A 16979-nucleotide genomic window follows, 5' to 3' on the forward strand; every position below is an offset into this window, starting at 1 on the left:
CAAAAAATTCGATCATGGATTACAAAAAAAATCTATCATGGATTACCAAAAAAAAAAAAAAAAAAAAAAAAAAAAAAAAAAAAAAAAAAAAAAAAAAATTCCGTACGGAATCGCCCATTCACTGTTCGGACTCGCCGATTCCGTACAGTGAATCGGCGATTCACTGTACAGAATCGTCCGGTTCTCTCTAGAACCGGACGATTTCCGATTTTCGGGCGATCCGGTTCCTTTTTCACTATTTCCGAGTCGAACCGGGCGAGTCCGGTTCGACTCGGCGTTTTTTAAAACGCTGCTTGAACCTATTGATGTACCTTAAAAAGGGGAAAATCTAAACACGTTATGTATTTGCCTAAAAAAATAAAATCGATTGAACGAAGACCATCCAATATAAGTGTAAGAACTCAAAATTCAGTATCTCTTAAAAAATACTCATATCATGATTCTAAAAGTGGACCAAAAATTCCGTTTGAAAGATCCACCAAGTTAGCTCTTTTGACCGGCAATAAGCATACAGTGTCCCTATGAAAGAAAAGTTTGTGTCTAGTGTGACGGGGAATGTGTCGGATTGGAATCGGAAGTTTATGATTCACGGTGGAATATATGTGAATTCATCATATCCTTCTTATTTTTTCAATGTAAAGATATCATTATTTTTATGGGATTATCTATAAAGAGGCCCTATATTTTTTTTGTGCAAAGAGGTCTTAATCATTTTTGTCTCTGAAATTTCAAAATGGGTAATTGTAATAATGTTATTGAATGGACACAAAGTTCCAAAAAAAAATCCAACTTTGTTACTCATCCTAAACCATCCAATTTGACATCTAATGAGTGGGAATAATTGTGACCTTATTCTAATAAATATAGGGAATGTATGCTATGAGATGGTTTATTTTTAGTACAAAGAGGTCACAATTCCCATAATACATTAGATGTCACATTGGATGGCTAAGATGTGTCATAAAATTTGAGAATTTTTTTTGAACTGTTAGTCTAGACATGACACACCCACAACCAACCATTTTGAAATCTGATGGATGAGAATGATTGTGACATTGTTTTATTAAAATAAATAATTTATTTATGTACTACTTTTTTTATTATTATTTTAAATTCTTTACCAATTCTCATCCAATGTCCTACTGGGTGGGCATACTTGATCCCTTTTCCAAAACATAGGTTTAAAAGAGTTTAAAGCTTCCTCTTTTATGCTCGAATTTAAACTTCAAACCTCTTCCTCCACTAAATTGAACCTAATTTTCATTTTAATTTGTTTTTCCGGTTTTCAAGGGCTGAACTTCCTACGTGGCGCCATATAAGAGATTCGTGATCGGTGCTTACATTCCCATCCAAATGAAGGGCAAGAGTAGCACAAGTCAAATGTCAAAAGGGTTTTGTTTGTCAGAAGGGTTTTGTTAGGGACATTTTTTTAACACTAAGATGCTTTTGAATTGTAATACAATTTTTTTCACATAAAACCATTTTTTGTCATTTAGAAAGGTAGAATGGATATTTTAATAAAAAAATAATAGCATTTTTAAGTAGTTAAAAATAATTAATACATCTTGTGGGTAATGTCACACACTATATTGGTGATGTCATTGTCCACTATTGTTAATAAATGCTTTTGTTTTTATTAGGAATTTCTAATTTACTTTTGATTAATCACTTAAAATACTTCTAAACAAAAAGTTATTATACTATAGGATAAGGGTATCTAAATATCTAAAAATGTTGAGCACTTCAAAAGTCTACACCACAAGTAGTCTCGCCTAACTAAACCCATATCAAAAAAGAGAAACTAACATGTTTGTACCGAAAATGTTTATGCACTGTATTATTCAATATTTGATAAGACGATTGAGAGTGTGACTAAGTATTTTGATTTTATTATTATTTATACATTTGATTGGGTTTAAATTTGGAGTGTTCATATTTCTCATCATCATAAATGTACAAAAAGTATAAAAAACTAATTTGACTTAAATAAATTATCAATATTCTTCAAACTTTTAAAGGTATTTTAGTCATTTTATTTCTATCACTTTTTTTTTTTCGGTGCGGTTTGTATAGAGCCTAAGCTCTAAACAATCAAATTAGAGCCTACCTTCAAACAGTGACGAGAAATGTAGTTTCAACATTGCAAATATTTGTGATAGCCTTAAAATATATTTTTATATTTATTTATAAAGTTTAAAGCTTCAAAACTAATGTAGACTGATAGATCTATGAAAACTTGAAAATATTAAAAATTGACTGTCCAAAAATGTATTACAAAATGCATTCTTTCCAAACTTGAAATCCATTTTTTTTCTCATGTCAATGCATCTTGGTATCGAGATGATCAATTTGAAGATATTTGGACATCAAAACAACCTCTTCTAATGAAATTTTTGAGTTAGGATCAAATTTGATTGTTTAGAGCCTCGGCTCTATATAAAGTTTTCCTTTTTTTTTTTAATATCTCACATACGCATTTTTTTTAATTTTTCTAAATAATAATAAAATTTAAACAGTATTATACACCAAACAGCTAAATGTCACCCTACATTAGGACCACCCATTTCTGCTGATGACAAGCAACTTGCATGTGGTGGGTGGGGAACCTACGCCGGATTTGTGGGAGGGATGATGTCATTTAAGAAAGAGAGCAAAGGCACTTCTCATGGCCAGAAAATGTCTTTAAAAAGCTTTCTTGACCACACTTTCTTCAAGCATGTGGAAAGTACAATGCTAAGTGCAATGCTCGATAAAGAGCAGATCCATACCAACAATACATGGGCCCTCAGCCCCACCGTTCCACGCATTTCTGGGAAAAGCAACCGTCTACTAGCTTTCTAAGCCTTACAGACTTACAGTCAATGATGTTGATATGGACGTGGCTCAAAATTTTGAGCAGATGTAGCTTACTCGGGCGGGATCACACTATAATGTTACTCCCTAAGGTAACAGAGATACTCATCGGGAGTTTTAGGTGATTAAGTTCTGGTATTGAAGGGACTAGCATTCCCAACTCATATCTCTTGATGGACTATTCAAATTAAATCAAACAAAATGGGTAAAATTTTAATTAATTTACATATGAGGGAAATGTTAAATAATTTATCTCTTGGCTGTGTTTTGGTAAATTTCTAGCCTATCCTACAGACTTTAGTTATCCTCCACCCTACCCTATGTCATACACCCTAGTTCCTATACACTACACCTCAACTTAATCTAATTAAACCATACACTTAAGCCTTGGACCCTAGTCTTGACCCACCAAGACCAAGACCTCTCTCTCTCTCTCATGTGCATGCAAAAGGACCGATGGATGCGTACATAGGCTCAAACTCGTTATAGATCCACTCTCTCTCCTCTCTTTTCTCTCTATCACTGTCTTCTTTTTCTTCTTCTCTCTCTTCTTTTTTCTCTCTTATCTTTCTCTCTTCTTTCTTTCTTTCTTTCTCTCTTTCCCTCTCTCTCTTCTTTTCATGTCTCTCTCTTTCTCTCACTCGGACTTAGAGCAGGTCCGAGCACCTTCTCTCTCTCTCTGACCCAGGGGCGGATCCGAGCTCCTTCTCTCCCCCTCTCATTCTCTCTCTCTCTCTCTCTCTCTCTCTGACCCAGGGGCGGATCCGAGCTCCTTCTCTCCCCCTCTCATTCTCTCTCTCTCTCTCTCTCTCTCTCTCTCTCTCTGACCCAGGGGCGGATCCGAGCTCCTTCTCTCCCCCTCTCATTCTCTCTCTCTCTCTCTCTCTCTCTCTCTCTCTCTCTCTATAGTCCAAGTCCCGGACCCATACCTAGGGCGGGCCTGGCTTTCTGCCCTTTTTTACTCTCTCGCTCTTTCGCTTTCCCTCTCTCTCTCACCCCCATTACGGACACATGCCAAGGGCAGGTCCAACCCTCTCCTCTTTTCCTTCTCTTTCTCTCTCTCTCCCACTCGTCTAAAGCTACGGACCCGTGACCTAGGTGGGTCCGTCCACCCTCTCTCTTTATCTCTCTCTCTTGCATACCCTCTCTACCCACCAAGCTACGGACCCGCACCACAGGTGGGTCCATCCACTCTCCCTCTCTATCTCACTCTCCCTAATTCTCTCCCCCTCCCTAGTCTCCGGGTCCATGCCATAGGCGGGCCCATCTTGTCTCTCTTCTATCGCTCTCTCTCTTCAGTTTCCCTCTTACCCCATGTTCTCCTTAGTCACAATCCTGTACTAGAGGCGGACCCATCTTCTTTCCTTCCATCTCTCTCTCCTTTCACCCTCTCTCTTCCCTCCTAAGTACACGGACCCGCACCATAGGCGGATCCACTCTCTCTCCATTTTTGTTAATTCCTCTCTCTCACTCTCTTATTTCATTCATTCTAATTCGCATCCCTCATTCGTCTACCTTCATCTACTCTCTCTCTTATCCATTCTATCTTTCTCTCATTTCTCACTAATTCACCATTATTTCATTGTTTCTTCATTCTCTTTTTGACTTACTATTTCTTTCACCTCTTGAGCGCTCGATTTGGAGTCGTTCTAAGGTAGTGCTCTAGGATTCTAACACTCACATTACTACTCTAACCATCAGCTCGTACAGTAAAGTCGGGTCATAAGAGACATTGATTCTCTTACACTCGGTCACTCGGGTTGGGGTCATCTTGAATTAGTTTTATTTAGCTTTCTAACCCTTTCATTACTCTAACCACCGAGCCATACAGTGTTCACAGGTTGTGAAATACTTTCATCTTTTTCTTTCTCTCTCTCTCTCACTCTCTTCTCTCCCTTGATTACATTTAGGGGGCTCTTTGGTTTAGTGACATAATTATAAGCTAAGTCATGTAACTTCACTTTTCAAATCTGCCAAGTACCAAGGTTTCGTACCTGGTACTTTTTCTTGTCTCCGGTAATACCTCTTGGGAGAGGTTATGCCAGGAGGCTGCCCAATTTTCTTCCTACCCCGTTAACGTTAAAAAAAGCATAAAAAAAAGAAATTTTGATCATGTGATTCCGCATGATGGACTTGAATGTTCGGTCTCAACAATCATAGAAGCCAAAAAAGAGAGAAAGAAAGTTAATTATGAGAAAGTACGTAGAAAATATAATAGTTAGTCATGTTAATGGCATCTTCAATCAAACTACCACTTTAGCATTTCCCTTCATTTGAATATTTTCATAATATTTCATTATTTTCTCCCTTACCAAGTGTTTTTTGGAGGGCTAGCAATGAGCCAGGCAGCCATGCCAGGCATGGTTAGGCCGGCACTAAAAAAATTAGGGCTTGGGCTCCAACCTGTAGCATGAAGACTGGGCTAGGGCTAGGGCCAGGACCTCGGCCCGTTGCCACCCATAGTTTTTTAACTTTTTCAATTTTTGACAAGCACACAAGGACTTCTTACCCCATCCTGGTATTGCACTTGCTCAAGCATGTTAGTTTGGATCAATGTTATCGGATTTGCTTCACTTCCGCCGTAGAGGCCAGAGTCTTCGCATCAGCTTTAGTTTGCTTCGGCCGCTTCAGTCTGATTCAGCCTCTTCGATCAAAGCACGTAATTGTTATTTATTTATTTTTATTTTTAAATATATATAGATTTATATGTAAATATATACTTTATTTATTTTAAAAATCCTCTTAATTGGCCGCAACACCGAATTATTTAATTTTTTCCACCAAACCGAAAAAGGCTTCAAAGCGAATCCGATAACACATATTTAGATGGGATTTAAGCTCAGTTTTTTAACTACCCATTCCACGCTTTGATTATGAAATTAGAATTTGTTTAGCAGAACTGATGGTCTAGTAATAATTGTTCTGATTTCCATTCAACCTAGTTGAATATGATTAAAAATATTAAAATAAAAATAGTAATTAATAATTTTAAAATATCAAATATATAAAATATATTTATCCAAGTTTGTCTAGCTAATCAAAATTGGCCCATCATAGCCAAACATTGGTTTTAGCCTGTTTCTAACAACTTATTTTTGTTTTGGACTAAACCATCTATAACTATGCATCTAAGAGATAAACTATTTGATATTTTACTTAAAAAATTTATTTAAGTTAAAAAATCGAACCAAAATATACATGATTATTGATTAAAAATTGAAGACAATTAAAGCAAAGCGCCTCTCAAATAGAGTTGAGAAATGTGGTTTCAATACTAGGAATCTTTGTTATAGCCTTAAATTTCATCTCTAATTATAAAATTTTGAGATTAAAAAATAATATAGATCGAGCAAATTTATGAAACTTGAAAATATTGAAAAATTGATGATCCAAATATGCATTACAAGATGCACTATTTTCAAACTTGAAATCCATGTTTTTCTCATGTCCATGCATCTTGATGTCGAGATGATCAATTTGAAGATATTTGGATAGCAAAACAACCTATTATATTGAAATTTTTGAGGTGCGTTCTAATTTGATTGTTTAGAGCCTCGGCTCTATATAAACTTTTACTTTTTCCAATAATTAATAAATCAGGTGTATTTTGATTGATAAATTTCTTCTTAATCTATAACGGAGCGCCGTACGTTATGTTATCCCAACAATCATGGACGTGACTTCAGTTTGTGAACCTCATTGTCTTTAGTAATAATGATATGGGTATTTATAAGGAATGTTCTCTCGCTATATCTACCGTTCTTTTTCACTGGTAATGGTATAAATTCGGGAGCAGATTCTTAATGGGGAACAAAAAAGCTCAGTATCTTAAGCTGAGCAATGGCACATGCCTTCACAGATAGGACAAGCCGCCGACAACATTGGCAGGATCTGTAAAAAGAAACAGTGAGAAAACTCCACTTTTTCCCTCTATTTTAGGTCGAATATGTAAGAGCAGGGAAAAACTGATGCAATAAACCGACCTAAAGCATTAACTTTCAGCTATGCAAGCTTACTGGTCTTTGCTTCTTTTACAGGTCAATGATGGAATTTCGAATATTGGTTCTTCAGTAAAGCTGTCATTTTCTTTTTGCATTTTATGGTGAAATTTAGGTGGAGTTTCGAAGATAGGCTTTGATGAGTAGAGGAAAGTGGTTGGATTGTTTTGTTGAAATTAAGTTTGGACAAGATGATCAGGAGAGAGATTCATGAATTTTATGGGATGGATTTTGAAATAATGTGGTTAAACTGTAAAATTCCATAATTTCAGACTAAAGTTTTAAACTTGAATTCAATAAAGCTCTGAAACTTGAATTCAATAAAGCTAACTAAAGTATTAATGCTTAGGCATGAAAAATTCACTGATCTCTACACTTTCATTATCGATGAAATTCTAAAAATTATGCGGTAAAATGTCAATTGTCCAATTTTTACAGTGAAACTTTGGTGGCAGAGAAAAAGCTCTGGCTTACTGCGGTTAACAGGAGTCCAGGAAAAAGGCTCTGGCTTCAGCCACAACGTATTTTATATGAGATCTTTTGAATTTATAAGGTAGTTGTTAAATTCAATTTATTGTGGTTCTACATCAAAGCTTTGTCAGTGTATTTGTGGTGAAGAACTTAAGATCGAGCAAGATAGGTTCAGGTATGGTAGGTCAGGCATTTATGGTTTTGCAACAGATAAGTTTTTAACATTGGATAGAAAAGTAGGTTTAACTGCGGTAAAACAGTATTTTGTAGCTTTTATGCACACATTGCAGATAGTTTATATATTAAGAATTTGTGCATTTTGATCTAAGAACTTCGAATCCAAGAAATAGTTTGGGACCTATTTAATTATTTTAAATCAAATAATTCTGTATTCCTTCAAATTTCTGAATTGATAAGGACTTGCTTCTTGTAATCATGAACCAGAAAGAGGGTTGAGGATTTTTTTACTCTCTTAGACTTAGAGGTTTCTTATCAATTGATGTAAATAGTGGTGAATTTTCTGATTTAAATTGGTTAAAAAGAAATCAAAGAATTATTTGGTAGAAAGACCTATAGTTAGAGGGCAAGAGATTTGCAGGAAAAACCTTTTATAAAGGGTAGGTAGGAATTGAAATTCAGTGGAGAACCAGGGCAGGTAATATCAAATAATCGAGTTCAAATAACCTGTGTAATGTATTTACAGTAAGAAGCTTAAATATTGGGAAGAAATACCATAAACTATTAAATTTGTTTCAGATGCATAGATTGGCAGGTCTAATTATTAAACATTTATGCTTGTCGTACTGATCGATATAATCTTGCTTGGGTAATAAATTAGAGTTTCCAGCAGTTAATGTCCTTTTTTTAAGAATTGTTAACTTAAATAGTTAATGTTCATGTATATGATTTGACCTTTTCCAATTAATTGTTACGAACGTGGTTGCTGGAATGATTGTATGCATTTATGACTGAAGGGAAATTTATTCTGGATTGGGGTGTGTCTAATCACGTTGATGAATTAAAGCAAAAAATCTCTTCTAATTACTCAAATTAGCAAATAATTCTCCTTTTTTCTTTTTTTTCTTTTTGAGAAGTTGCAAATAAATCTAATTTTAGTGCTTTCTCTTAGAAAAGTTTGTGATGAGAGTATCATCATCATAGCATTTTCCCAATTCATTGGGGTCAGCTACATAAATCCTGGTTTGTCATTCTGCTTTATTAAAGGCCGTGCCTTTCAGGATTCATGATAATTTTTGACAAAATTTTACATTGACTGCCTGCTTAATACAACCCTACCTTTTTACCCAGGCATGAGATAGGTTAAGGAAAAGTTTAAGGTCATCGCCCTTAGTGATGAGAGTATAATACCTGTTAATAGAACCATGCCAATGCCCCACATTCGTCTATAGATGAACCTGCAGAAAGAAAAGCTTAAGTTTGCGGCATTCACATAGAACCCTAGTTTCTATCCCAGAACCTCACTCTGGTCATTGGATTGGAGTTTGAGATTTCGACCCTCGGCCCTTACTATTTTACCGGAAAAGACTCTGAAAACCTGCTTGGAGCTTTTTTTTAGTTGTGGAATTGGAATGACTAAATGAACCTTACATATGTAAATGTATTGCTTACCTGGACCAAATCGACTAAATGGACTAATTTCAATGATCATGTATTGTTTGCTGGCTAACATCAATTGAGAGACACTGGGGCCTAAAATATCATGTAAAAAATGGTAGAATTTTTATCATAAATACTGGGATTTGTGTTTTGGATACCTTCAAGCAAAAATATAGCCCCTAGAAAAAACAAAAAAAAATACAGTCAGACAAGGCGAAATGCTTTTCAGATCACCGTGGCCAAAAGTATGCACCAGTCCCATGCGCTGGGAAGCTTTGAAGCCTTAAATATCTCAACGGTTTCTTATGTGGGAACCCCTTTATACTGTCAATTAGCCTTAAATATCTGAACAGTTTCTTATGTGGGAGCCCCTTTACACTGTCAATTAAGATTGTGATTCTAATTTGGAGATAAAGGACCATGGCACCATTACCAAAGTAAGACCCGACGTTTCAGTGGAAAAGTAGGCTGACGAAAAGATTGAATGTTTTGGTACGTTGTGATGCTAATGCTCATATCGCTCAAACTGAGGCATTATTGAGTGTCTCCAACTATAATAAATTCATTCTTCATTTTGCATTAATATGGACTTTGTTGAACTAAAGCTCAATAAAAATAAAAGAGACTGATAAAGTTATGTAATTATATCTTCCTGATAAGCAATCTATGTATCATAATTTGAACCCATCATTTGCACATAAATGTTTTGATCTAGATAGAGTAATGGTGGATATAGTGACCAAATCCATTGAGATTTGGACATAAAAATATTACTTTTGGGGGATAGGTGATCGCTTTAACGTTTCAAGGATGTTAAAAATTCCAAAAGTAATGATTGGGACAGCAGCATTTGTTGATTTAGGAATACAGTGCTTTCAGTGTGTGGTGCCTTTCCTGCATATGCTATAATTGAATTTGTGGCTATGCTGTTTGCTTATGGAATTGGGTTCAGACCTAAATCCCAGAGGCTAAGCAGACAACCCTTTTGTATAGTTGCTTGAGGGTTACATCAATCCACTGTTTCTGTTCATGCCAACAGAAGCATGATTCTCCCATTTTTTTCATCTTTCTCTTTGCCTTATTAGGTTATTGGTTGTATATTTCAAGACCAACAATTTGTTGATGTGATGTATGTCTTCAACCTCAGGCCCAAACGTGCCAACTAGTTTTGTGTTTTTTAGTGGTTGCCACTACTACTCTGGTTCTACTTCATTCTTTCCATTCTCGTGAGTTCACCAGTAAAAAACGTGAGCCTTTATTTCAGCAAATTTATTTGCCAATTTCATGTGCTTACTGAGAGTGTTTTCTTTCATTGGGTTTGAGTATTGCGTCTACAAAAGGTTGGTTTCAATGGATGCCGGTGTAAATTTTACTTCTGTTAAAGGGGTAGATGTTATTAATTTGAAAAGATAAATGGGTAGATGTTATCGTAGTTTGTGATCCATAGTGTGAATTAGAATGCATCTTTCCTCCCTGTGAACATATCTGGTATGGAATGGGATATGAAACCCACCTCACAGTGGAATTGGGAAAATTTTGCGATGTTTCTTGGTAAAGGAAATGAGACCATAAAGAGGGTTGCACAGCCAACAGATTGGGGAAGTGTTCACAATGGAGATTTCGGTAATGGGCTGTTTACACAATCTGCATCTAGTTTAGGTTATGGTACTTTCTCAAAGAGGGCCATCCCATCCTGTTTTGATTCTTCATCATTTAATATAAGTAGTGGATCCTCAATTTTCTCCTCTGAGCTGAATAAATCTGAAGTCATGAAGGACTCCAAGTACAGGGATGCTAGCTTCCTTGATTTATCCAGTCACTTTTGTTCTTCATTTCACTTACAAGAAAGGATTCCTGAATTTTCCGCCAAGGAGAATGACTACAATGGATTGAAAGGCTCTAACCTTTCACCATTACCACTGGTTTCAGCAAGCTTAGGAGAACCTTTAATGGGTTTGAAGCTTGGAAAGAGGACCTACTTTGAAGATGTCTCAGCTGGAAACAGTATCAGGATTACAGCAGCTTCTTCTGAACCTTCTTTGCTTCCTGGTGTCGTAAAAAGGTCTAGGACATCATGTCAGAGCATCCAAAACTCATATTGCCAAGTTGAGGGTTGTAATGCTGATCTAACTTCATCTAAAGAGTATCACCGAAAACACAAAGTGTGTGATAACCATTCTAAATGCCCCAAAGTCATCGTAGGTGGAAAAGAACAACGATTTTGCCAACAGTGTAGCAGGCAGGTCCTTACTTTGTGAATGTTGATTAAACTTGATATAATTGGATAATTTCACTTCGAAATATCTGCATATTCTATGTTATTATCATCTTTTGACTTGGTTATTCTGTCAGGAACCTTTGATTTACTTCATTCTACTAACCCAATGTTTTCTGTGGCATGGCAATTGGAAGGATCTAATTTTCTCATGCATTGCTGATATATCTTTATTCGGATGGCTACTATTTGCATATGAAAGTGCTAGCACCATAATGATCAAAGATCCATTTGTTTTCAGAGAGTTTGAAGCAGCCATTAGGCCCAATATTTTTCGTTCTTCTTAGATCACTTTCTATTAATTATTGTTATGATATGTTTTCTTCCATGTAATTCTTACACCTTTACATGCCTGATCATGTACAAAGGTTCCATGGTTTGTTGGAGTTCGACGACAGAAAAAGAAGCTGTCGCAGGCGCCTAGCTGATCATAATGCCCGTCGTAGGAAGTCACAGCCTGATGCAATTCTATTGAACCCTTCTAGGACAACTTCCTCCCATCATGGTACCATGATTCTTTTTGTGCTTAACATCATCCGATTTGGTTATTCATAATAACAATAATAAGAACTATCATATAATAAAAGGGACTTGGTTATCTGTAAATAAATAAAACTATTATCAGATTGGTTATCTACAAATAAAAAGTTATCATATTCGGTTCCTTACATATGCTACCATCCTATTCCAGTTAAAGCGTTGAATTCCTGTATTATTAATTGAACAAATTTATGGATTAAAAATAAAAAATGAAATGAGAATTGTCTGAAAATTAAATTTTTGGACTGCATTTTTTTTTATGGGCTTCAACTACTGTAATTATTTACCAGCATTAAAAAATATAAATTCATTGCAACTTATATGTTAGTATAGGAAAATATGTTTTGTATTACGTTTGTTTGTTGTTGGTTTAACTTCAAATCTCCAAGAAGTTAATTTACCCAAACATAAATATGTTCCTCTATTTTAATTTTTTATATAATAAAAGCAATCTCCGTCTGCACAGGCATGCACACATTAGACAGCTGTCTATGCTTTGCATGGCAAAAACCACCCAGAGAGAGAGAGAGTATATTGCTTTTACGAAGAGTCTTATGCACTGAACCACAGGTCGGAAATGTTGTTTATATTCTACTTAAGCAAGGCTGCTTTTGAATGTATAGATTGCAGGTCCCTGGAACGACTTGCATTGGATCCGGTGGCATCCACTGCAGCAACAACAACAACGAGGTCATCATCATCGTCTTGGGAGGACACATATGGTTTACGCTTTGCGCGTTCGAAAGCTTCTTGGGAGAGTCTCACAGAAGAATCTCATGTGGCAAATTCAGAGATGCCATCTTTTGACAGGATGCTAATGCTCAGGGATGCCCCTTTGCAAACCTTCCATCAAGGTAAGGCTCTTTTGAACTATAACATTTTTTTTTTCTTTATTACTGGTTAAAAAACTCGGCTCGGGCTCGGGACTCGGGCCCTACCTGAGCCAAGTAACTTAGATGATTCCGACTGGACTCCGAGTTTTCGATCACTGCTTTTTTGGCCAAAAAGCCCACCATTCTCTTTGCTGAAATGACAGTAGCCCGTTCATTTACTGTAATTTTTCATTCTAAGATATCTTCTCTGCTAGCGCTTTTTTTACTGAAAAAACAGATGTTCTTTTTAATTATCATTGAACGGATCATAGTCACTATGTTTCCAGTTAAATGATTAACCTCATTTAACCTCAAAACTTTTTACGCAACTGTGAAATTGGATGCTGATTAGTCCTAGTGGTTCTTGGACATTTTGGTCAAATCGATCGCAAAATTAAGAGCATAGACGCCAATGTAGGAAAAATCGAATCGGAACGGTTATCCAAACATGTGGCCGTAAGCAGTTCAACCAGCCTGACTAGTAAACAGGCCGGTTCAACTGTTCTAACTGGTCAAGTCTCAAGCAGTCAAAAAAATGTTAAAAAAAATACAAAAAAAAACTAATAAAATATAAAAAGTATATTGAAAAAATGATTACACAAAGCACATCCAAATGAAGTTGAAAACAAATGAAAAAAAAATAGATTTAAAAAATTAATTTGTCCAGTGGTATTTTTGAATTTTTTTCAAAAAAGATAGAAAAATGTAAAAATAATTATTAATGACCAAAAAATTTTCAATCTTTACCATAATGATGAAAAACATTAAAAAATGCATTGCAAACAAAATCCCTTATTTTTTGAGATTTTATATAATATTTTTTAAAAATACCTCGCCGGTCACCAAAGTTGGCCAAAATCGGTACCAACCAATGGCCGGTTCCAATCGAATTGAGCGGTCATCTGTTAGACCGCCCGATTTTTCCTTCAATGCTACACACGATATATTGGATACTGCCCAAAAATGTTAATCAGCTTATAAAAAAACTGCTAATCTATAGATTTTGGAAACAATTCGGACACCTTAACTGAATGATAGTCCCAACATTCGTATATTGAAAAAATACAAGGATTCCATAAATGCGGGATTTTCCTTGGATCTCATCATCTACAACATTATCATAAAAGCCAAATTTGCGGGACCTTTTACTAGTCAATTCAATGATTTATGATCTCTTCCAAAGAGATATCCAACATATTTCAGGATTTTGAAATGTGCTTGCACCAACTTCCGGAACGGCTCTTTCTGTGGGGGCATCATGGGGGGTTTAAGCCTATTTTTCCTGTGGGGCATCATAAGGCTATTTTGGAAGCCATGGGAAGCCGGGTTTACCAAAATAGGATCCCACTTCAAGATAACAGGGGAAGCGGTGGAAGCCGTGTTTTCCACCAATCAAACACACCCTTAAGTTTCCAAGCTACCCACCCCACCCCATTTACAATTTCAATGTTTCCTGCAACTTTTACTGAGGAAATTAGTAGGTGAGTAGTGTGAATGAATTATATGTACCGACATTTGGGTCCACAATTGCAGGTATCGAAGCCGGATCTGCGGGCTTGGAGGAAGCCCCAGATCGTCGGCGTGCTCTCTCTCTTCTGTCATCGGATTCGTGGGGCTCAACAATGGCCCACTCGCCTGCCTATCTCACGCAATAAAATAATGGATTCAAGACTTGAGGCCACCTCACCTGGTGCCATAATCATGACCACTGTTTTCTGGTAGGTGGCACTTGGTAAGCTCAATTTCTCTTCAATCTTATTACTCCGAATTTCTCCTTTTCATTTTCAGTGACAGAATTTTTCGGTGAATAAATTTTTATTTTATATTGGCTGCTGGTATTGTATATTATGTGGCCTTTTGCGAAATACTATTTGGCAAAGGTGCTTTTTCGTGAAAATAAAAGGAAACTTTAACTGTAATTATGGATTGAAAAAGAGGGGCCAACTTAGGTGAAATTTAGGGTCTATTGGTTCCCTTGTGGGATAGGAAAACATTGTGCTCGAGAGTTGAGAATCTAAATCTTAGGCCCATTTTGGAAGAAATTCATGACTAATGACCTGGGGAAACATAATTTGAGAGAGAGAGAGAGAGACTGTCTTCAACCCCACCGGCCAGGGAGGGAGAGAAAGAGGTTGTCTTCACCCCCTCGCCCCCGGCCGGAGTGAGAGTGAGAGTGAGAGTGAGATTGAGATTTTTGTGCCTGTGTGAATGAGAGAGGGGGTCGCACAAATGATGCAATAGATCCTCCAATGATGAGAGTAGAAAAGAAAATAACTGCTCATCATTGTATTTTCATTGTAATTTTTTTGGCAATTTGGATTTTCACGAAAATTTTCACATGCCTAACTTAAAACTTTAAAACAAAATAATTTGAAACAATAAATTGACCTAAATGCTATTGAATACTTTAAAGGTATTTTGATCAATTTAGTTTCTGCAATATAGTTTTAGGTACGCTAGTTGAGAAGTGTGGACTCTCAAAATTATAAATTAATACAATTTGTAGGAAAAATAAAAATAAAATATAATATCTTTAGTTGGGCCTAATTGACAAGTTTGGATGCCTTATTAGTTAATTCAACATAAACTATGAAAATATGGGGCTATTTTTTAATTATAAAAAAAAGAAAAAGGATTTATACATAAGTTTTCCTTAATTCAATTTGTAGAAAAAATGAAAAATTATAGTTTAGCAAGCAATCACGGCGACCCACCCATTTCCTGCCTTTCTAATTTGCATTGTTGGGAAGGCACTTTTGCAGCGTTCTAACGTATAACTTGATGTGACCTCTATATACTAATGTAAGGGTGGCAAAGTGCCGAGCTTGGACCAGGTCAACTTTGGCCTTGACTCGGCCCTCATCCACATAGGCCTGGCCCAAGCCCGGCCTTTGCTATGTTAGGATTTAGGGCCTGGCTGGGCCAGGCTACAAAAAAGAAGAAAAATAAAACCAAACGAGGACAGGCAAGCACTGGCTCAGCCCTTGGGCCACCGTTTGTGGCCTAGGGCCCTACTTTGTTAGGGCCAGGCCGACCTGCCCATTGCCAGCATCTCTTTCTTGCAGTTACATCATAGCTTGGATCATCACGCATAGATATTACGAGTACGAAACTACGAATACCATGCTCCGGAGGGAGCATGTAGTTTTACATCTACTCCTTTACTGAAAAAACATACTTGAGAGGATTTTTTCGGTCCGAAATTTTGGGAACCACTTAAGAATAATTAGATAATTTTTTTCTGAAAAAATTTTGAATTTTTAGTTTTTTTTATGCTCATAACTCACCTTTCAAAACTTGGACGGTCTCCCTTTTTTAGGTTCAGCCGGCAAGTCACCTTTCAAAGAATTATTGTTTTGAGACATTACTTATTTAATACATAGAGAATTCCATTCAGCAAATCTTTTCTTTTTTTTATACTGGGGATAGCTAATGGGTTGAGGACGTTACATCCCCAAAACTTAGGGTTATGAAAGACTCCTATATTGAGTTTTACCTAAGGACCTCTTATATTGAATTTTAAACCAAGGAAGTAAACGGACAGTATACAATTTGGGAAGAAGTACGGAACTCATTATATCATGCTCTTGCCATCTTCCCCATTTGTGAAAACTCTACAAAGGGGCCGGGGCTCTTGGTTGGGCAGAGCATCAAGGGCCGAAGCGCAACATCCAAGACTCCAATCCCAACTAAAAGCTACTGGAAAAGCATCGACCCATGGGATTTCCCAACCTCTTTCATTAGAGAAAAAGTCTACTCAAATGATCTTTTTCCCAATTGATAGGGAAGTAATTGGTCACTCTCGATAAACCTTTTCCAAGGATTTCCCAACCTTTTTCATTGGAGAAAAAGTCTACGATCTTTTTCCCAATTGACAGTGAAGTAATTGGTCACTCTCAATAGACCTTTTCCCCAATTGATAGGGAAGTAATTGGTCACTCTCGATAAACCTTTGCCAAGGATTTCCCAACCTTTTTCATTAGAGAAAAAGTCTTATGATCTTTCTCCCAATTGATAGTGAAGTAATCGGTCACTCTCAATAAACCTTTTCCAAGTACATGTACGGATAATTGATATGATTTGAAAAAGTAATTTTGTTATCAGGATATCAGTGTTATCAATTAACAATATGGTTTAAGACAAAGTATATGGAATGCAAGTTTAGTAATAAAATGAGTAGAACTGATAAAGTAGTTAAGATTGACAACTAATAAATACAAGAAAGAACGTACTTTCAAATCTTGGGTCAATAATCCAAGAAAATAGAGAGATTGAGAAGATTTTGTACATATAATTAGAACTGGGTGAACAAAGTGGGGTGAGCAAAGTGAGATGTGCAAATAGATGTAGTCG

General features: G+C 36.3%; 1 protein-coding gene across 3 annotated transcripts; it reads left to right on the forward strand.

Annotated features, from left to right (window-relative positions):
• The first annotated feature begins 9875 nt into the window (after positions 1-9875).
• Positions 9876-14545, forward strand: LOC18440799 (squamosa promoter-binding-like protein 3). Of its 3 annotated transcripts, none has more exons than XM_088847521.1 (4): positions 9876-10165; positions 11583-11719; positions 12378-12608; positions 14160-14545. In XM_088847521.1, exons 1-4 carry the CDS (start codon positions 10071-10073, stop codon positions 14279-14281), a joined length of 585 nt encoding a protein of 194 aa, XP_088703647.1. In that variant the 5' UTR covers positions 9876-10070; the 3' UTR covers positions 14282-14545. The 3 variants fall into 3 exon arrangements, with proteins under 3 accessions (XP_088703647.1, XP_020526749.1, XP_088703637.1); XM_020671090.2 differs by having other exon boundaries at positions 10144-11178; XM_088847511.1 differs by having other exon boundaries at positions 10144-11178; positions 12385-12608.
• The last annotated feature ends 2434 nt before the right edge of the window (positions 14546-16979 follow it).

The sequence above is a fragment of the Amborella trichopoda genome, chromosome 1 (genome assembly GCF_054954075.1).
Source record: "Amborella trichopoda isolate Santa Cruz 75 chromosome 1, AtrichopodaSantaCruz75HAP2 v2.0, whole genome shotgun sequence".
Taxonomy (NCBI): Eukaryota; Viridiplantae; Streptophyta; class Magnoliopsida; order Amborellales; family Amborellaceae; genus Amborella; species Amborella trichopoda.

Excerpts from the sequence above, each read along its gene's own strand:
- LOC18440799 (XM_020671090.2), top strand. The coding sequence starts at position 10,430 with ATGGAATGGGATATGAAACCCACCTCACAGTGGAATTGGGAAAATTTT. Across the intron at positions 11,179-11,582 it reads TTTTGCCAACAGTGTAGCAG|GTTCCATGGTTTGTTGGAGT; the intron begins GCAGGTCCTTAC and ends TCATGTACAAAG. Across the intron at positions 12,609-14,159 it reads TTTGCAAACCTTCCATCAAG|GTATCGAAGCCGGATCTGCG; the intron begins GTAAGGCTCTTT and ends CCACAATTGCAG.